The following is a 22,131-nucleotide window of genomic DNA, read 5'->3' on the forward strand; positions in this document are numbered from 1 at the left end:
AGGGATTTGCACTATTACAAGGGATGGCCTTGTTTGAGTTTGTGTGTCACTGTGTGATGGCCTTTGAGTCCCTCCCCCTACCTACTCCTCAGATGATTAGTCTGATCATGGTTTCCTTTGGATGAAGATGTAGAACTCAACTCGTTCTGCACCATGCCCACCTGGATGCTGCCATGCTCCCTTCTTGATGATAACGGATTAAACCTCTGTACCTGAAGCCCGCCCCAATTAAATGTTGTCCTTCAAAAACTTGCATTAACCATTGTGTGTGTTCATGGAAATAAAACCCTAAGTGAGACAGAAACTGGTACCAGGGCCTGGGGTATTGCTGTGATAGGCCTGTTCATCCTTTTCTTTGAAAGAATGCGTACTTCGGGAATTTGGATTTGGAAAGCAGTGGAATGCTTTACATGGGACTTAATTTGCTATCTTATTAGGAATGGGGAAATCTTTGTTACTGAGAGTGATTTGAATTGTGCAGGCTTGGCCCAAGAGAGTTCAAAGGAGAAGGATTTCAGTATGTGCTGTATAGACTGCTTATGTGGTATTTTGTTGTAGAATGTCACTACTTTATACCTTGTCTGAAGAGTCTGCTCAAGGCTAAGGTGAAAAGATTCAGATTAATTGTCTTGACAAAGAAGTCTCAGAAATACCCATCATAGACTTTGTTTTCAGGTTAAGTCTCATGTAGAGCACTTTAATGAAAAACAGGAAGTTGAGAGAGGAAAAGTACAAAATATATGATTTGAGTATTAAATTTATCCAGTGAAATGGAGTTGAATCCTCCCTTGAAGGTTAGGAAAATGAATTAAGGAAGTAATGATCTTTTGCCAAGGTTCCACCAAACTAAATTAGATCCAGCCATTTAGGAAAAACTTTTAATCCCAGGAGACAGGAATACATGTCTCTAAAAACATAAACTTAGTATTCTGTGGACTACCCCATCCAAGCCACATTCTCTTTAAGTTTCATTTTTAAAAAATCCTACAAGTAGAAATGAAATGTTTAAATTTGTTTCTAAGGCTCATTGCTATTGTTAAAATAAAATATAGTAACAATATCAATTTGGGAAAGAAAATATAATTTGAGATCACAGTTCCTTGCTATATCCCATTATTGGATGATGTCACAGGGTCAGGAGCTTGATATGATAGTACACAGTTGTCCACTGACAAGAGCAGAGATTGCTTAGATTATGAAGACTAATGAGCAGTTCACATTCTGAATTCTTCCACAACCAGGGTTCATCCCTAGGAAATGGAAGCAGTCACCTTAGTGGGTATATTCACCTCAAGAAACATAATTATGACAGTATCCACAGATATAGTCACATGCTAACCTGATTCAAATGATCCCTGCTTGAGACTTTCCTTCCTGTGATTCCAGATTGTGCCAAGTTGACAATTATAAGGATCCATCACATCCTCTTCATTCCTATGGTCGGTGAGACAAACTGAAAAGTAAGTCTTCTGGGCTTTGAACAAACCAGAGCACTTGTGCATGGTTGGGTGATTATGACAAGATCCCATTCTATACAAAATGGTATGGTGACAGCCTTAGGGCAACCAACCAAAGAATTAGCAGGGAAGCCCATGATTCCACTTACAGAAGAACTGAACACCAGGTGTCATATAGGTTTCCACACAGGTTGATCACACCCATATTCTCAAGACATGCAAGTTGAAACTGAGACCTCATTAGAGAGATGAAGAGGTAAGGAATGCATGATTTATACAGAGAACAGAGTATCAGTCAACACATCTGCCATAATGTGGATGAACATTCAAGTCCCTCAGAGGTTTTTCTATTGTTGTGATAAAATACCATGACAAAGGAAACACATAGAAAAGATCACTGAGGACTTACAGTTTCATAGTAAGTACAGTAAGTACATAGTAAGTACAGTAAGATTTTACAGCCATTGTTGCAAGACATCTCTTCTTATTGTGAGCCCCAAGTTTGTGAATTTGAAAAACCTGTTGCTTGTTGTGCAATGGCTCAGGAGGTGCAGAGACAAAGAAGGAGTGGGGTCTGAGGGAATGGGCTACCAATGACTGGTCCAACTTCAGAGCCATCTCATAGATAAGAACCAATCACTGACAGCATTAATGATACTCTGCATCCTTACAGACAGGAGCCTAGCATATCTGTCCTCTTGGAGGCTCCAGGTAGTAGCTTTCCAAAATGGCCAAATACTGGAGGTAGCTCCAGGAACTGATGGAATATTTTCCAGGAGGAATTGAGGAATCTGGAAGTAATAAGAACTTCACAAGTAGAACAACAGAGTTCATTGACCTCAGTACTTAAGGGGTCCCAGAGAATTATCCAAAAACCAAAGAGCATTCATGGCCTCACCTGTGCCCACACCCGAAAACATGTACAGCCTATGTGCAGCTTGAAGATTGTTATTTATATGTGTTCCCAAACAACTGAAAAAGTGATGGTCCCCCAGCCTGTTGGCTGCTTGTCCTGTCTGTTCTCTTAACTTCGCTGCCTAGTCTCGTGGACATGGCAATAATGAAAAAACACTTGTTATTTTACAATATGTACAAAAGACAAGTTTTACGACTATAATGTTTTAGCTAATTTTATTTACATATCTTTGCAATAGGAAATGTCTACAGTATGTAATACTCACAATGTAAGTTGGAACACTGTATAAATAGGATCTAAAATTTTGCCTCCCAATCTCCATATCTTACATGACTTAATAACCCATATCACAGTAAACACACACACACACACAAACACACACACACACACACTACATATTTTATTAAAATACATCTCATTTCTTTTACATTATCTAGCATCTTTAGATAATCTCCTTCGGTGACATCCTTGAAGTGGAAGTACCAAATGGGACCTATTTGGTACCTGAAGAACCTCAGAACTTTAAAAAATATGTACACATCCACAACAATCAATGGTATGGATTTTCAAATGAAGGATAGACACACACACACACACACACACACACACACACACACACAAATACACACACACACACGCACACAAGAAACCACCCACCACAAGCACACATACACACACAGATCTGCATTTAATATGCATAAATCATCTCACTGCCTGGGCCACTCCCAAACTTCTACATTGCTAACGCCCCCCGCCCATGTGAAAGTTCTGATTGATCGCTTAGTAAAATCTTTATCACATCTTTGCTACTCAAAACCGACTTGGGGAGACACCGCTGAGGCTCCTCTTCCCTGAAAGTTACATGGAGGGTACTCTTGTCTTTTTCAGCTCCCAAGCCTGCATCCAATTTGTTTCCTGGTTTGGTGATCCTCCTTGTTCTTGAATTCAAAAGTGATTCCTCTGTCTTTGCCTAGACATTGGCCTCTTGTAATTTCACCAATAAGAACGTGCTGGGGATAGGGAGTCTCTCGTCTCAAATGCAGGATTCTCATGTAATTTGGGAACCAACTTAGCACTAGAGGACATTACAACCAATCCACACCAATTGGGAAGAATCAACAAAGAAACAAGCTCCAGCCCCAAGAATTTGCCCCTTCTTTAGTCACCCTCCTTTAATCATCTGGTGAAACTAAGTTCAGTTCCCTGGCAGACCGGAATTGTGGACTTCCCATTGGTGGCCACCTTCCTTTACTCATCTTTTTGTTTTTGAAAACATAAAGATGGTCTCTAATAATGCCCCAGCTATTTATCTCATGCTCCTCAAAACACAACACGGGCTTTCCTAGCAAGCATAAGGCCCTGGGTTCGGTCCCCAGCTCCGGAAAAAAAAAAATAAAAGAAAAGAAAAAAAAACACAATAGGGGTATTCTTACACCAAAGAACAAATGAATATCATTGGCTAAACTGTAACACCCACATCCGAAAACAGTAGACACTTTAATCTACATAAGCATCTACCCCTAAATTCTGGACAGTGGGAAAATATATCTTAAATTGGCCCAGATGTGTTTCCTTGTTATTTTTTTTTAATTTAGAGAATACTTTATTAGTTTTTGTAATCAAACCCACGTATATAAGACCTTACATATTTAATACAGTGTGTTACCCCTGTACAAATGGAAAAAACTTAAGTTCAACATTTCTAGACCAATATGGCTGTTAATTTCTGTACAGTGCCAACTCAACACAGTAAACGGGGATACTTTTTTCGAAAGTTGACAGCACAGGTAAAGTTTCAAAAAATTCAAATTATATATCTGTATATATATATTTATATTTATATAAAAAGACCAATAATAGCAGTGTGTTATGCATCAACAGCAGCAACAGCTTTTCCAGGTTCTGCAGTCATCTGAACAAAACTGTAGAGACATCCAGCACACTCCATTAAAAAAAAAAAGTAAAAAAACAAAACCCGAGAAAACAGCACAGTTCTGTTACTCTTGTGGTACCTGGCACCATTTTTTTTAAATTAGCTTCTCAATCATCATCTGGAAAGAAAACATTCTGAGCAACATCATTAAAAACAGCTCTGATAAGGCACGGTCACTACTACGTATCATAAAGCAGGTACAAGCTATTTTACATCCACAGAGGTATGATATAGTACTGTCCTACATCTATAATACTAGAGGATACAATTTAAAAGGCATTATTTGAGACTTGATTCTACTTTTCCAGCAGAGGGCCCAAAGGATGGTGTGACACAGCTTTGTAAAGAAACATACTCTAGACAGGATTTCCTTTCACTAGTGGCACACTTCTAAGGATTCATTCTCTCCATGAATGTCAGCTAAAACCGTTATTAAAAAATGAAATATCCCTAGAACAAAACCGTATAACCACCGGATTCACATGAAGATGACCTAGTGGAGACAAGCTGGACCTCACCCTACCAACAAGCTATCAAATCTGCTATGTTTAAACAGTGAGACCTCCAAGGAAGGAGATGCCAAGTAGTGCTTCAAAGCTTCAGACCACAATCAAACACAGCATCCTTTTCAACAGAAGCAGAAGCTCATCTGAATATGCTCATGGATGCTGACATCAACATTTAATCATCTCCTCACTCATCCAGGAAGAGGGGGAGATCAGTTACTACTGTACTTTAATGTGTTCAACCAAATCACCATGTTACAAAAATAGCAAGCTGCCATAATAAAAAATAAGGCTCCTCTATCCAGCACCAGATAGCATCATTTTACTTTCAAGCCTAGAAATTGCACACTTGTATATAAACCAATCGAAGATGAGGATTGAGAGTTCATCTTGGTGGATTTTTCCTTTGATGAATATGAAGTGTCCTTCCTTATCTTTTTTGATGACTTTTAATTGAAAATTGATTTTATTTGATATTAGAATGGCTACTCCAGCTTGCTTCTTCTGACCATTTGCTTGGAAAGTTGTTTTCCAGCCTTTCACTCTGAGGTAGTGTCTGTCTTTGTCTCTGAGGTGTGTTTCCTGTAGGCAGCAGAATGCAGGGTCCTCATTGCATATCCAGTTTGTTAATCTATGTCTTTTTATTGGGGAGTTGAGGCCATAGATGTTGAGAGATATTAAGGAATAGTGATTATTGCTTCCTGTTATATTCATATTTGGATGTGAGGTTATGTTTGTGTGCTTTCATTCTCTTTGTTTTGTTGCCAAGACGATTAGTTTCTTGCTTCTTCTAGGGTATAGCTTGCCTCCTTATGTTGGGCTTTCCCCTTTATTATCTTTGGAGTGCTGGATTTGTAGAAAGATATTGTGTAAATTTGGTTTTGTCATGGAATATCTTGGTTTCTCCATCTATGTTAATTGAGAGTTTTGCAGGATACAGTAACCTGGGCTGGCATTTGTGTTCTCTTAGGGTCTGTATGACATCTGTCCAGGATCTTCTGGCCTTCATAGTTTCTGGCGAAAAGTCTGGTGTGATTCTGATAGGTCTGCCTTTATATGTTACTTGACCTTTTTCCCTTACTGCTTTTAATATTCTTTCTTTATTTTGTGCGTTTGGTGTTTTGACAATTATGTGACGGGAGGTGTTTCTTTTCTGGTCCAATCTATTTGGAGTTCTGTAGGCTTCTTGTATGCCTATGGGTATCTCTTTTTTTAGGTTAGGGAAGTTTTCTTCTATGATTTTGTTGAAGATATTTACTGGACCTTTGAGCTGGGAGTCTTCACTCTCTTCTATACCTATTATCCTTAGGTTTGATCTTCTCATTGAGTCCTGGATTTCCTGTATGTTTTGGACCAGTAGCTTTTTCCGCTTTACATTATCTTTGACAGTTGAGTCAATGATTTCTATGGAATCTTCTGCTCCCGAGATTCTCTCTTCCATCTCTTCTATTCTGTTGGTGAAGCTTGTATCTACAGCTCCTTGTCTTTTCTTTTGATTTTCTATGTCCAGGGTTGTTTCCATGTGTTCTTTCTTGATTGCTTCTATTTCCATTTTTAATTCCTTCAACTGTTTGATTGTGTTTTCCTGGAATTCTTTCAGGGATTTTTGCGATTCCTCTCTGTAGGCTTCTACTTGTTCTCTAAGGGAGTTCTTTATGTCTTTCTTGAAGTCCTCCAGCATCATGATCAAATATGATTTTGAAACTAGATCTTGCTTTTCTGGTGTGTTTGGATATTCCGTGTTTGCTTTGGTGGGAGAATTGGGCTCCGATGATGGCATGTAGTCTTGGTTTCTGTTGCTTGGGTTCCTGCGCTTGCCTCTCGCCATCAGATTATCTCTAGTGTTACTTTGTTCTGCTATTTCTGACCGTGGCTAGACTGTCCTATAAGCCTGTGTGTCAGGAGTGCTGTAGACCTGTTTTCCTGTTTTCTTTCAGGAGTTATGGGGACAGAGTGTTCTGCTTTCGGGCGTGTAGTTTTTCCTCTCTACAGGTCTTCAGCTGTTCCTGTGGGCCTGTGTCTTGAGTTCACCAGGCAGGTTTCTTGCAGGGGAAAAGTTGGTCCTACCTGCGGTTCCAAGGCTCAAGTTTGCTCATGGGGTACTGCCTAAGTCCTCTCTGCTGTGGCAGCAACCGGGAAGATCTGCGCCGCTCTTTCCGGGAGCCTCCGAGCACCAGGGTTCCAGATGGCGTTTGGTGTTTTCCTCTGGCGTCTGGATGTGCACAGAGTGCAGTCTCTTCTGGTTTCCCAGGCGTGTCCGCCTCTCTGAAAGTTTAGCTCTCCCTCCCACGGGATTTGGGTGCAGAGAACTGTTTATCCGGTCTGTTTCCTTCAGGTTCCAGCGGTGTCTCAGGCGCAGGGATCCTGCCGCCCCTGGGCCCTCCCCTACGGGAACCCAGAGGCCTTATACAGTTGCCTCTTGGGCCAGGGATGTGGGCAGGGGTGGGCAGTGTTGGTGGTCTCCTCCGCTCTGCAGCCTCAGGAGTGCCCACCTGATCAGGCGGTGAGGTCTCTCTCCCACGGGGTTTGGGAGCAGAGACTCCTCGTTATTTTTTAATTGATTGTTCAATTTTTTTCATTCCAGTGTTATCCCCCTTCTGGTCTACCCTGACTGTTCCACATCCCACACCTCCTCCCTACCACACCCAAGAGGATGTCCCCATCCCACCATCCCACATTGTGTCGCCCTAAGTCTCCTGAAGATATGTGTATCTTCTCTGAATGGGTCCAGACCTAAATGTCCTCTATTGTATTTCTTGGGGGCTCCTATGCTCATGTATATGCTGCCTGGCCGGTTGCTCAGTGTTTGAGACATCCCAGGGGCCCAGGTTAATTGACACTGCTGGTATTCATATAGGATCACTCTTCAGGTTCTTCCAGGCTTTTCCTAATCCAACCACAGGGGTCCCCATTTTCTGCCCATCAGTTGGGTATAAATGTCTCCATCTGACTTTCAGCTGCTCCTAGGGTCTTTCAGAAGGCAGTCATGATAGGCCCCTGTTTGTAAGCATACCATAGCCTGAATCATAGTGTCAGATCTTGGTGCCTCCCACTGAGCTGGAACTCAATTTGGACCTCCTTTTGCTCAGGCTCTTCTCCATTTTTGTTCTTCCAGTTCTTTTACACAGGGACCATTCTGGTCAGAGATTTTGAATGTGGGATGGCAGCTCTATGACATTCTGCGTCACAGTGATTAGGGGATGTCTTACTTGTCACAGTTTAGGCTTTGAGTTCATTTTCTGTCCATGATCCAGGAGCAGCATTATTACAATAAATTCCTACCATTTTCATCACCTGGGTTTGCGTTGTGCTGTATTTGAGAGAACCCTATGGCACAAAGGCTTTTCCACATTGTTTGCACTCATATCTTTACAGCATGATTATTTTCATGATGATAAAGACTTCAGAAAGGTGCAAAGACTTTACCATATTCAATGCCTTCATAGCTTTATTTTTTTGCCCCGATGATGATATGTGAGAATTGAAAAGACCTCCCCATATTAAATCTATTCACATAGTTACTATCTGGTACGGATTGTTTCATGTTGATGAAGTCTATAGAAATACATAAAGGTTTGACCAGGTTAAATGCACTCATAAGGTTTTATTAAATACACACAAAGGATTTTTCTAAATTATGGTTTATTTTGTGCCTTTGAATATGACTGATATGCGAAGGCTTTAACACTTTGCTTACATTCATAGGGTGTCCCTCCTGTTTGTCTTTTTTATGTATTTGAAAGATGATTGCTCGTTCAAATACACAGACATAATCACACTGATTATATTCATAGGGTTTCTATTGAGTATGTCTTCTTTTATTTACTTGGAACGTACTACGATTTGCAAAAGGTTTGCCACATTTCTTACATTCATAGGGTTCCTATTCAGTGTGTATTATTTTATGGGCTAGGAGATGACTGTTTTGGGAAATATATTACCACATCAGTTACAGTCCAAGCATTTTTCTCTAGTACCTATTCACTCATGCAGTTGAAGATGCTTGTGATGTCTAAGGGTTTAAGAACATGTAACACATTCATTGGGTTTCTCTGCTGTATGTGATCTTTATGTATTTGGAGGTCACTGCTTTGTATAAATGTTATAAAACCACAATGGATGCTTTCAAAAAAGTTTTGCTCCTGTACGTGTACTTTTAAGATTTTAGAGACTACTGCTTTGTGAGAAAGCTTTGGAACATTGGTTAAAGTTAAAGAGTTTCTATCCTGTATGTGTTCTCATATGTCTTTGGAGATAACTGCTTTCTGCAAAGGCGTTGCCACATTGGTTACATTCATAGATTATCTCTCCTGTGTGAGTTCTTTTATGTTGTTGGAGATTACTGCTGTCTGCAAAGGCTTTGCCACCTTGGTTACATTCATAGCGTTTCTCTCCTGTATGAGTTCTTATATGTCTTTGAAGATGACTGCTTTGTGCAAAGGCTTTCCCACATTGGTTACATTCATAGGGTTTCTCTCCTGTATGAGTTCTTATATGGCTTTGGAGATGACTGCTTCCTGCAAAGACTTTACAACATTGATTACATTCATAGGGTTTCTCTCCAGTGTGTGTTCTTTTATGTTTTTGGAGAGTGCTGCTTTGGGCAAAGGCTTTGCCACATTGGTTACATTCGTAGGGTTTCTCTCCTGTATGAATTCTTATATGGCTTTGGAGATGACTGCTTCCTGCAAAGGCTTTGCCACATTGGTTACATTCATAGGGTTTCGCTCCTGTATGAATTCTTATATGGCTTTGGAGATGACTGCTTCCTGCAAAGGCTTTGCCACATTGGTTACATTCATAGGGTTTCTCTCCTGTATGAGTTCTTATATGTATTTGGAGAGTACGGCTTTCTGCAAAGGCTTTGCCACATTGGTTACATTCATAGGGTTTCTCTCCTGTATGAGTTCTTATATGTCTTTGGAGATGACACCTTTGTGCAAAGGCTTTCCCACATTGGTTACATTCATAGGGTTTCTCTCCTGTGTGTGTTCTTTGATGTGTTTGGAGATTACGGCTGTCTGCAAAGGCTTTGCCACATTGGTTACATTCATAGGGTTTCTCTCCTGTATGAGTTCTTATATGTATTTGGAGATGACTGCTCTGTGCAAAGGCTTTGCCACATTGGTGACATTCATAGGGTTTCTGTCCTGTATGGGTCCTTTTATGTTTTTGGAGACCATGGTTTTGGACAAAGGCTTTACAACATTGGTTACATTTATAACGTTTTTCTCCATTACATGTCCTTTTATGTCTTTTGAGACTACTCCTTTGTGCAAAGGCTTTACAACATTGACTACATTCACAGAGTTTCTCTCCTGTGTGTGTTTCTTCATGATATTGGAGAGCACTGCTTCTTACAAAGTCTTTACAACATTGGTTACATTGAGAAGGTTCTTCTCCATTATGTGTCCTTTTATGTGTTTTGAGATTATTCCTCTGTACAAAAGCTTTACCACATTGGTTACCATCATAGGGCTTCTCTGCATCATGCCTTTGGGTATGACTCTGAACTGCAAAGCCATTACCATACTGAATAAAATCAAAGGTTTGCTTTCCAGTAAAACTTCTTTCATTCCTGCAAATACAATTGGCACATGTAAATTTTTTCTCACATTGATTATATTCATGAATCTTTTTATATCTATGAATTCATTTCAAATTTGGTTTAAGTGTAAAGAACAAAATGATCTTAACATAATGTCAGTTTGTATACATTTAAAGGTGTTGCTTTTTATTATGGGTTGTCTTGAATGTTTGAAGACACATGGAATAGGAAGAGAATTGATTACATGACTCATATTCATTCCATAATTTTTCTATTAAGAGTGTTAACATATTTGAAGAGAACTCAATGAACTCAGAGCGTTTGTAGACTGACTGCGAAGATAAATTTTGCTATCTTTGAGGAATACTACGACTGCAACATGGGCCAATGCAAAGAGGACAATATCTGTAACCCTAATCTCATAAAGTGATTCAGCACTATGAATGTGTAAATGTCACCAATCATAGTCAAAAACTAAATATTTATCAACTTTTCCCACATTAAGAAACTCTCCTCAAAGTGGTATCTACTGTACATCTTCTAATTGTTCTGGAAAAGAGAGAGGTATGTTGCTTCTTTCAGTATCACTATGCTCTCCTGGCTTGCATTCATAGGGACCTATGTCATCCATATCAAAAGAAGAATAACACATAACAGTACACTCATTACAAAAGAAAACTTCTACATTACATTTACACAATTTCACTTTGTTTTCCTCACAGAGTTGTGGTATAGGGTTTAAGGTTTCTCCACAAAACCATTCTTGAATCTCATAAACTGTTCATATCATTAAATTTAGTCATGCTGTTACAGAATACGGTTCACCACAATTTACTATGGACTATTTGCTTATTAAAAGGGTGTAGACATATAATGATGACCTAATCAATATTTGATGCAGTGTGTATTTTACCCTGTTGCTTTTCTTTAAAACTTGCTGCACACATGAAATTTTCGTGGGAGGCTTATCTTATCATTTTTCATGTGAAAATTACCTTCCATGTCTTCCAGAAGTTTTACAATATTCTTCAGTAGTATTGTCTTCCCAAATGTATCCTAAAAATTGTATCAGAGAAATTATGTTAAATAATTGGAATTAGGCAACATTTAATTTACTATCTTTAGTGAATTTTACAACCATGTCTGATTTACTCACTTCATTCTTCCTCATTTTTAAGTGAAATAAAAAAAAATTGAATCAGGGTTGGGGATTTAGCTCAGTGGTAGAGCGCTTGCCTAGCAAGCACAAGTGTCCCTGGGTTCGGTTCCCAGCTCCGAAAAAAAAACAAAAAAAGATACAAATTAAATATTAAACAAAACCAGCTGTGCCTATGTTTTACAAAGTGAATGATACATTCATTGAATTACCTATAGCACTGAGATTCCTACAGGTCTTCAGCATTACACCTTGGTACAGACTCTTCTGAGAAGGATTCAGCAATGCCCACTCTTCCTGAGTGAATTTCACATGCACATCATCATAGGTCAGGACATCCTAAAAGATAAAATACATGTGTACATGATACATCATGATACCACCTTCCAGTCTCCATTTGCGCCAAAAGCTGGAGCTTTCCCATGAAACTGCACACCCAAAACCGGTCTTCAGGGGTGGTCTATCAGGAGTACTGTCACTCCTATGCCCACAGGTGAAACTGCACTTTCTCTCCACTGACTGTCCAGAGGGAGATACACCAGGAGCTCACAAGGCACAGGAATGTCTGAGTAACCTGGGATGCTATGCTTATGGTCTGCATCTGCTCCTAGAGCTGAGGCGATCCTATTGCTCTCTAGATCAAAAACTTCGCCACATTGAGATGGTCTCTTAGGAGTGCTCTTATTGCAAATCACAAAGGTTGGAACACACATTTGCTCCACAGTTGTTAAAGGAGACATGAGCTTGGAATAATCTTGGCAATGGAGTGGTGGGGAGGCCTGGCAGAGGACAGACCTGGTCTCTATCTGTGCCCAGTGCTAAGGGTGTGTAATAGCCCTCCAGACCAAAAACAAAGTCAGAGAGTACAGGAGCATTCTCATTCCTAAGATCAGAGGCATATGAGTCTACAGGAGGAAAAAGCTATAATCAGAAACAGCAAGATCAAGTATCATTAGCAATAACTGGATGGCAGTAGGCAAGCACAAGTATCGAAGCATCAAAAACCAACACTAACTGTCATCATCACAACGCAGTTCTCTCACCACAACAAGTAATGGGTATATCAACATACCAGCAAAGCAAGATTTGGATTGAAAATCACATCTCATGGTCATGTTAGAGGATTTTAAGTAGGACATAATTACCTCGTTTAAAGCAATACAGAACACATGTAAATAAGTAGTTGCCTCAGGGAGGAAACAATAAAATCCTCTAAAGATTTACATAAAAAAAACTAAGAAAGAGGGGAAGAAATTGAACAAAGTCATTTAGGATCTAAAATTGTAAATAGGAACAATAAGGAAACCACAAGGAGAGACAAACCTGAAGATAGGAATCATAGGAAAGATATCAGGAGTAATACATAAGCATCACCAACAAAATGTAAGGGATTGAGAGAGAATATCAGGGGCAGATGATACCATAGAAAACATTGACACAACAGTCAAAGAGAATGCAGAAAACCCCCACAAAACTTCTAAGTCAAAACATCCAGGAAATCCAGAACACAGCAATGTTGTGAGAAGAGCAAACTTAAGGTTAGTAGTTATAGAGGATAATAAAGATGCCAAATTTAAAGAGACAGCAAAGATCTTCAAATTTTCTCAGAAGTAAACTTCCCTAACTTAACTAAAGAGATGCCCATGAACATAAAAGAAGCCCACAGACTGCAAATAGACTGGACCATAATAAAATTTCCTCCCATCACACACATCATTTAATGTCTGCTTCCTGCTATATGGATTATGTTACAAGATGTGTGATTTGTACTATTTACAGAACCTGCAGTATGAGCGCATGAGAAACTTGCATCTCAGAAGCTCCTTTTGTAACTAAGAATTGAATTTCTGTGAATCATGCCATTCACTGGAGGTAATAGACAGGTAAAAGGATTCTAATGAAATACTTCTGAAGGGACCCTATTACCTCTTTTCTACTAATTTCTAAACAATTGACAAAATTAGTCACACAAAACTGAATGTAGAACATTGAGAAATTCAAGAACTCACAAAACGACATAGGAAAGAGAGTTCATCGCCCAGACTTGTGGACACTCCTGAGACTGCAGGGCAGTAGAGACTGCCAACTCTCCCTACCATTGCCCACATCCCTGGCCTACAAGGAAACTGTATAGGGCCTCTGGGATCAGGAAGATAGGCACAATCAAGCTGCTGTAAACTGCAGTCCGCACTGTGCCCTGATCTGAAGAGACCTGGTCAAAGAGCTCCCTGCACCCAAATCCCGTGGGAGGGAGAGCTAGACCTTCAGAGAGGCAGACATGCCTGGGAAACCCGAGGAGACTACTCTCTGCCCAAATTTCTGACTCTAGAGGAATTTGCTTAGTCCCATCTGGGTGCTCTGTGCACAGAGATCCTGGAGGAGTTGGAGGCCTTGCTGGCTGATGCCCTCACTCAGAGCTTAAACCCAACCCTGAGGAACACTTCAGACCCCAGAGTAGAGGTAAGAACAACTTTTCTACTCCAAGTAACCTGCCTGGTGGACTCATAACACACGCCCACAGGAACAGCTGAAAGCCAGTGAACAGGAATAACTACACTCCTGAAAGCAGAACACTCTGTTACCATAACTGGCTGAAAGAAAACAGGACAACAGCACTCTTGACACACAGGCCTATAGGACGGGTCAGGTCACTCTCAGAAATAGCAGAACAACTTAATACCAGAGACAAGCAGATGTTGACAGGCAACTGCATGAACCCAAGCAACAGAAATCAAGAATACATGGCATCATGGGAGCCCAATCCTCCCACCAAAGAAAACACTGAATATCCAAACACACCAGAAAAGCAAGATCTAGATTTAAAATCACATTTGATAACGATGATGGAGGACTTCAAGAAAGACATAAAGAACTGCCTTAGAGAAATGCAGAAAAACACAAATAAACAAGAAGAAGCCCTTAGAGAGGAAAAACAAAAATCCATGAAAGAATTACAGGAAAACACAATCAAACAGGTGAACAAACTGAAAATGTAAATAGAAAAAAATGAAAAAAGCGTAAAAGGAGTCAACCCTGGATATAAAAAAAAACAAAAAAAAAACAAACAAACAAAAAAACAAAGGAAGAGACAAGGAGCTGTAGATACAAGCATAAAACAGAAAACTAGTGAAAGAAGAGAGCATTTCAGGAGCAGAAGATTCCATAGACATCACTGACACAACAGTGAAAGATAATGTAAAAGGGAAAAAGCTACTGGCCCAAAATATGCTGGAAATCCAGGACACAATGAGAAGATCAAACCTACGGATAAAAGGTATAGAAGAGAGTGAAGACTCCCAGCTCAAAGCACCAGTAAACATCTTGAACAAAATCATAGAAGAAAACTTCACTAACCTAAAGAAAGAGATGCCCATAAACATAAAAGAAGCCTATAGAACTCCAAACAGTTTGGAACAGAAAAGAAACTCCTCCCGTTACATAATAGTCAAAACACCAAAACCACAAAACAAAGAAAGAATATTAAAAGCAGTAAGGGAAACAGGTCAAGTAACTTATAAAGGCAGACTTATCAGAATTACACCAGACTTCTCACCAGAGACTATGAAACCCACAATGTCCTGGACAGATGTCATACGGACCCTAACAGAACACAAGTGCCAGTCCAGGTTACTGTACCCAGCAAAACTCTCAATTAACATGATGGAGAAACCAAGATATTCCATGAAAAAATCAAATTCACACAGTATCTTTTTACAAATCGAGACATACAAAGGATAATTAATGGTAAAGCCCAACACCAGGAGGCAACCTACATCCTAGAAAAAGCAAGAAAGTAATCATCTTGCAACAAAAAAAAAAAAAAAAAAGAGAAGACAAGTACACGAACATGATCTCACATCCAAATATGAATATATCAGGAAGCAACAATCACTATTCCTTAATATCTCTCAACATCAATGGACTCAATTCCCCAATAAAAAGACCCAGACTAACAAACTGGATATGTAATGAGTATCCAGCACTTTGCTGCCTACAGGAAACACACCTCAGAAACAAAGACAGACACTACCTCATTGTAAAAGTCTGGAAAACAACTTTCCAAGGAAATGGTCTGAAGAAGCAGGCTGGAGTAGCCATTCCAATATCGAATATAATCAATTTTCAAGAAAAAGTCATCAAAAAAGATAAGGAAGGACACTTCATATTCACCAAAGGAAAAATCCACCACGGTGAACTCTCAATCCTAAATATCTATGCTCCAAATACAAGGGCACCTATATACATAAAAGAAACCTTACCAAAGCTCAAAGCACACCTTGCCCCTCACACAAGAATACTAGGAGATTTCAACACCCCAGTCTCACCAGTGGATGGATCATGGAAATAGAAATTAAACAGAGACATAGTAGACTAAAAGAAGTCATGAACCAAATGGACTTAAACAGGTATTTGTACAACATTCTATCCTATAACAAAAAGACATATCTCCTTCTCACAACCTCATGCTACTTTCTCCAAAACTGACTGCATAATCGGGCACAAAGTAGGGTTCAACAAATATAGAAAGGTAGAAATAATCCCACATGTCCTATCAGAACACCACAGCTAAAGCTGGTCTTCAATAACAACAGGGAAAGAACTCCCACATATGCATGGAAGTTGAATAAGACTCTACTCAATGATAACCTGGTCAAGGAAGTAATAAAGAAATTAAATATTTCTTAGAATTTAATGAGAATAAAGGTACAACATATCCAAACTTATATATAGGACACAATGAAAGCTGTGCTAAGAGAAAAACGCATAGCTCTGAGTGCCCGCAGAAAGAAAGAGGAGAGAGCATATGTCAGCAGCTTGACAGCACATCAAAAAGCTCTAGAAGAAAAAGAAGCAAATACACCCAGGAGGAGTAGAAGGCAGGAAATAATCAAACTCAGAGCTGAAATCAACCAAGTAGAAACAAAAAGGATTATACAAAGAAGCAACAGAACCAAAACCTGGTTCTTTGAGAAAATCAACAAGACAGATAAACCCACAGCCAGACTAACCAGAGAACACTGAGAGTGTGTACAAATTCAGAAAATCAGAAACGAAAAGGGAGGCATAGCAACAGAATCAGAGGAAATTCAAAAAATCATCAGATCCTACTACAAAATCCTATATTCAACAAAACTTGAAAATCTGGAGGAAATGGACAATTTCCTAGACAGATATCTGGAAATGAAGTTAAATCAGGAACTGATAAACTATTTAAACAACCCCATAACTGCTAAAGGCTTAGAAGCAGTCATTAAAGTCTCCCAATGAAAAAAAGCCCAGGTCCAGATGGGTTCAGTGCAGAATTCTATCAGACCTTCCTAGAAGACCTCATACCAATACTATCCAAACTACTCCCCAAAATTGAAATAGACGAAGTGCTACCAAATTCCTTCTATGAAGGCACAATTACTCTTATACCTAAACCACACAAAGACAAAAAGGAAAGAGAACTTCAGAACAATTTCTGTTATGAATATTGACGCAAAAATGCTCAATGAAATTCTGGCAAACTGAATCCAAGAGCACATGAAAACACTCATTCATTATGATCAAGTAGGCTTCATGCCAGATATGCAGGGATGGTTTAATATACGGAAAACCATCAACGTAGTCCACTATATAAACAAACTGAAAGATAAAAATTACATGATCATTTTATCAGATGCTGAGAAAACAGTTGACAAAATTCGACACCCCTTCATGATAAAAGTCCAGGAAAGAACAGGAATTTTAGGCCCATATAGAAACATAGTGAAAGCTATATAAAGCAAACCGGTAGCTAACATTAAACTAAATGGAGAGAAACTTGAAGCAATCCCACTAAAATCAGGGACTAGACAAGGCTGCCCACTCTCTTCCTACTTATTGAATATAGTTCTCGAAGTCCTAGCCAGAGTATTCAGGCAGCGAAAGGAGATCAGTCTGATACAGATTGGAAAGGAAGAAGTCAAAATATCACTATTTGAGTCTTCCAAAAGTTCCACCAGAGAACTCCTAAAACTGATAAACACCTTCAGCAAAATGGCTGGGTACAAAATTTACTCAAATATATCAGAAGCCTTCCTCTACACAAAAGAGAAACAAGGCGAAAAAGAAATTAGGGAAAAGACACCTTTCATAATAGTCCCAAATAATATAAGATGTCTCGATGTGCCTTTAACCAAGCAGGTGAAAGATCTGTATGATAAGAACTTCAAGCCTGTAAAGAAATTGAAGAAGATCTCAGAAGATGGAAAGATCTCCTATGCTCATGAATTGTAGGATTAATATAGTAATAATGGCCATTATACCAAAAGCAATCTACAGATTCAATGCAATTCCCATCAAAATTCCAATGCAATTCTTCAGAGAGTTAGACAGAACAATTTGTAAATTCATCTGGAATAACAAAACCCAGGATAGCTAAAACTATCCTCAACAATAAAAGGACTTCTGGGGGAATCACTATCCCTGAACTCAAGCAGTATTACAGAGCAGTGGTGATAAAAAGTGTATGCGATTGGTAAAAAGACAGGCAGATAGGCCAGTAGAATAGAATTGAAGACCCAGAAATGAACCCCCACACCTATGGTCACTTGATTTTTGGTAAGGGAGCTGAAACAATCCAATGGAAAAAAAGATAGTCTTTTCAGCACACGGTGCTGGATCAACTGGAGGTCAGCCTGTAGAAGAATGCAGATTGATCTATTCTTCTCACCCTGTTGAAAACTTAAGTCCAAGTGGATCAAGCCAGATACACTCAAACTACTAGAAGAAATACTGGGGAAGAGTCTCTAACACTTGGGCACTGGAAAAAATTTCCTGAACAAAACACCAATGGCCTATGCTCTAAGATCAAGAATTGACAAATGGGATCGCATAAAACTGCAAAATTTCTGTAAGGCAAAGGACACTGTTGTTAGGACAAAGCAGCAATCAACAGATTGGGAAAAGATCTTTAACAATCCTACAACAGATAGAGGGCTTACATCCAAAATATACAAAGAACTCAAGAAGTTAAACTGCAGGGAGACAAATAACCTATTAAAAATGGGGTTCAGAGCTAAACAAAGAATTCACAGTTGAGGAATGGTGAATGGCTGAGAAGCACCTAAAGAAATGTTCAACATCTTTAGTCATAAGGGAAATGCAAATCAAAACAACCTTAAGATTCCACCTTGCACCTGTCAGAATGGCTAAGATCTAAAAATCTGGAGACAGCAGATGTTGGCGAGGATGTGGAGAAAGAGGAACACTCCTCCATTGATGGTGGGATTGCAGAATGGTACAACCACTCTGGAAATCAGTCTGGAGGTTCCGCAGAAAATTGGACACTGCACTACCTGAGGACCTAGCTATACCTCTCTTGGGCATATCCCCAAACAATGCTCCAACTATAATAAAGAAACATGCTCCACTATGTTCATAGTAGCCTTATTTATAATAGCCAGAAGCTGTACAGAATCCAGATGCCCTTGAATGGAATATTACTCAGCTGTCATAAACAATGACTTTTTGAGATTCATAGGCAAATGGATGGCACTGGAAAATATCACCCTGAGTGAGGTAACCCAATCACAGAAAAACACACATGGTATGCACTGACTGATAAGTGGTTACTAGCCCAAATTCTCGAACTAATAGATGCATAGAACACATGAAACTCAGAAGGATGATCAAAATGCGGATGCTTCAGCCTTATCTGTGACAGGCAAGAATAGACATGACCATGAAACTTGTTGAGACAGGAAGCAAGGAAGAAACAAGAGCCACACCAAGGAAGGGGTCAGAATGATAATGATAAAAGATCAAGATCAGTTACCTAATGCTTGGATTACATAAGGAATTGAAGCTGGGAGAATGGCATCCTAACCCTAGGGGTAGAGGAGGAGGTATGCCAGCAATATGCTGTGACAGTTAGGGAGTGAGCTCTGATTAGAGAATCAGAAGTTCAGGTTTGCATTGACTTGATAAATAGGGCTCCCAAGTCATTTGTCCCGGGATTCAGACTTAACACTATGGAAAAGAAGAAGGAAATGAATTAATTACATTCTCAAATACTATTTGTCAAATTCAAAACACACTGGATGGTCTGATATTTTTCAAGGACTGATGAGTTTACTAGAGTGCACCAAGTATTATATCTTTTCTCTAACATTGTGTATTTTCAAAGAGGAATAATAACTTTCCTGGTGTGGCACAGCCACACTTTGTCTAGATCTTCTTTTTTTTTGAACTAGTAGAAATACAGAAATTTGGTTCATACATTTAAGTTCAGTTTCGCTTTTCAGTTCACCTTTGCTCTGATCTGGAAAACACCCCAAGATGACCAGTCTGGAAATTTACTGATTGTCTAAAATTACTTGCCTACTCATGGTTAATGAGAACAAGTTCCAATGCAGAAATGCCTTGCCTTCTTTATTCCTCCTCCTTTTTTGGGCTGTGATTATACCATCTCCTAAGTTGTCAGAAAAGTAAATTCTTAACTACACAGGTTCCTTGTAATTTGTAGTTCTCGCATCCCTAACACAGGGAGGTTAGAAAACACGCATTCATGTCTTCTTTTTCTCCTTAATGACAAGATAAACGGGGGCTTGAAAAGAGTTGAGGACAGTGTTCTGACCACTGGTCAGTAGAGGCAGGATTAGGTATTCAAATCAATCTTAACTGTATGACATCAAGAAAGCCAGAGCTACAGAGATGTTGCTCGAAAAAGGAAGATATAAATTCTCTTTGGAAGACAGAATGAAATTCTTAATTCCCGGGAAACACTAGAGAATAAAACCAAGTACTAGAATATAGCATCTGTGCATAAATAATGAAATTTATAAAGTAATAATCAAAATTGATTTTAAGCAAAGATAAATACAAGTGACTTTGAAAAACAGCAGGTCCTTCTTCATAGAAGGAATGGAATTAATAAGATAGTTTTTATCCTAGTCCCTATGTGAAATGTTAAGTGCTGAGATCTATATCATAACACACCAAGCTAGCTACAGATGATGGCATCTGCTATACAAATTGGGGATGATTTAAGTATGTAAACACAGATTGCACATATATCTATATTACGGGTGCTAAAGAGGAATTGGTCATGCACTGTCTCAAGGTGATTTTCCAAAATTAAATATCCACCAGTCTACTTTTTTATTACATGTATTATTTAACATGTGATGTGAAATTACAAAACTTTCAACCTGCCTGAATCAGGTACTTCTCCAGAATGGCGACTGCTATAGCAGACTCCCTTCAACTTTGGTTGTTGACCTAGCTATTTCCCGCCCTTTTTCATCTGACAGTTAACAGAGTACACAATTCCCCTGGTTCTCATGTGAAGGTAGAAGAAATGGACAGTTCATTATATGACTCAAATGAGCAAGTATAAAACATCATTTTGCTTCATTCCTTTAACTCAAGAATTTAGGCATTTCCAGCAGAAGAATGCAAGGTCTTGGGGAGCAAATGACCAAGATCAAGGCTACCTGAGTCTTAGGCTAGTCTAAGACTACATTGTCTGAGAATCATTTCTATAAAGAACAGAAGATACAGCTCTCTCAGAGCTAATATATCCCAGAAAGAAATGACTTCCCATACAATTAAAATATCAACAAGCAAAAGAATTTTTAATGATACCATGGGCTCCGTTCTGTGTAATGCTAAAAGAGGAGCTAGCCAAAAAACAGTGTTTTGGATTCCACATATGCTGGGATGGAGAATTTTCTATGCAGAAAAGGCCTCAGGTTCTTGAAATACAGTTTAAATAAGGACTGCAAGTCCTACCTAGGCAGCTAGCAGATTTATACAGCAAAGATCCCCAGAATCATTTCTTAAATGCATGAGAGTCCTGAAATAGTAGTTTCTTTCCTGTTATTGGGTCCTGATTTGGAGGTCCAGAGGATGAGAATGCTAGGAAAGGTAGAAGGTAGAATCTGCAGCAGCTGTGGTGGGTAAATCATGCACAAGCTGTGTCTTATACCAAGTAAGCTTCTGAAGAGTAGCGTCTTTTATACTATTTACAGGGGATAAGTAGAACCAAGTGGAACTTTCTATGAAGCAATCAGTAACTCTCATACAATGGTACAAACTCAGGAGAAGTCTAATAAAACAGTGCTGCACAAAGGGAACTCTAAGTATCCAAAACATGTCCCTAGCGAAATCCATATTTGACTTGGAACTGGTAATCATATCCATATGGCAGACCAGGCCTCAATGTTGTTTGTGACACTATAATCACCTTGAGCATTTTGTTAGGGTCCTGTTCTTTGAGACCACCATGGGCCTTAACGCTGAGTTTAAACAAGATTTGTCCCCTTTTTTATGGTTTGGAGACAAATATCTGGACAATCCTGCTAAACAAACATATATAATACTATCATATCTTAAACAGGACTGCTTCGCAAACTCCATACCTGTGACGTGTTTATAAGCAGACCTACCTAAACTACACTCTACTTAGTGTCACTTATTATAGCCTAAGCGTTGGTAAATCATTACATTCTCAATTCTACTCATGTACTACACAGTTTATAATTAGAGAAGTACACAACACATGAGATATTTCACAGGCTACAAAAATCAACTCAAATGGACCTTATAACTAACTGTTAACTACAAAGGTCAGAACTTTTAGAAGATA

At 39.1% G+C, this 22,131-nt stretch overlaps 1 protein-coding gene across 1 annotated transcript; it reads right to left on the bottom strand.

The window, feature by feature from the left end:
- Positions 1 to 9,033: 9,033 nt before the first annotated feature.
- On the bottom strand, positions 9,034 to 13,615 carry LOC120101708 (zinc finger protein 431-like). Its single transcript, XM_063285220.1, has 5 exons — positions 13,526 to 13,615; positions 12,312 to 12,437; positions 11,729 to 11,855; positions 11,356 to 11,416; positions 9,034 to 10,390 (listed from the first exon to the last, which is right to left on the bottom strand). The coding sequence occupies exons 1-5, from the start codon at positions 13,613 to 13,615 to the stop codon at positions 9,034 to 9,036; spliced, it is 1,761 nt and encodes a 586-aa protein (XP_063141290.1).
- Positions 13,616 to 22,131: the final 8,516 nt, after the last annotated feature.

The sequence above is a fragment of the Rattus norvegicus genome, chromosome 3, assembly GCF_036323735.1.
Source record: "Rattus norvegicus strain BN/NHsdMcwi chromosome 3, GRCr8, whole genome shotgun sequence".
NCBI lineage: Eukaryota > Metazoa > Chordata > Mammalia > Rodentia > Muridae > Rattus > Rattus norvegicus.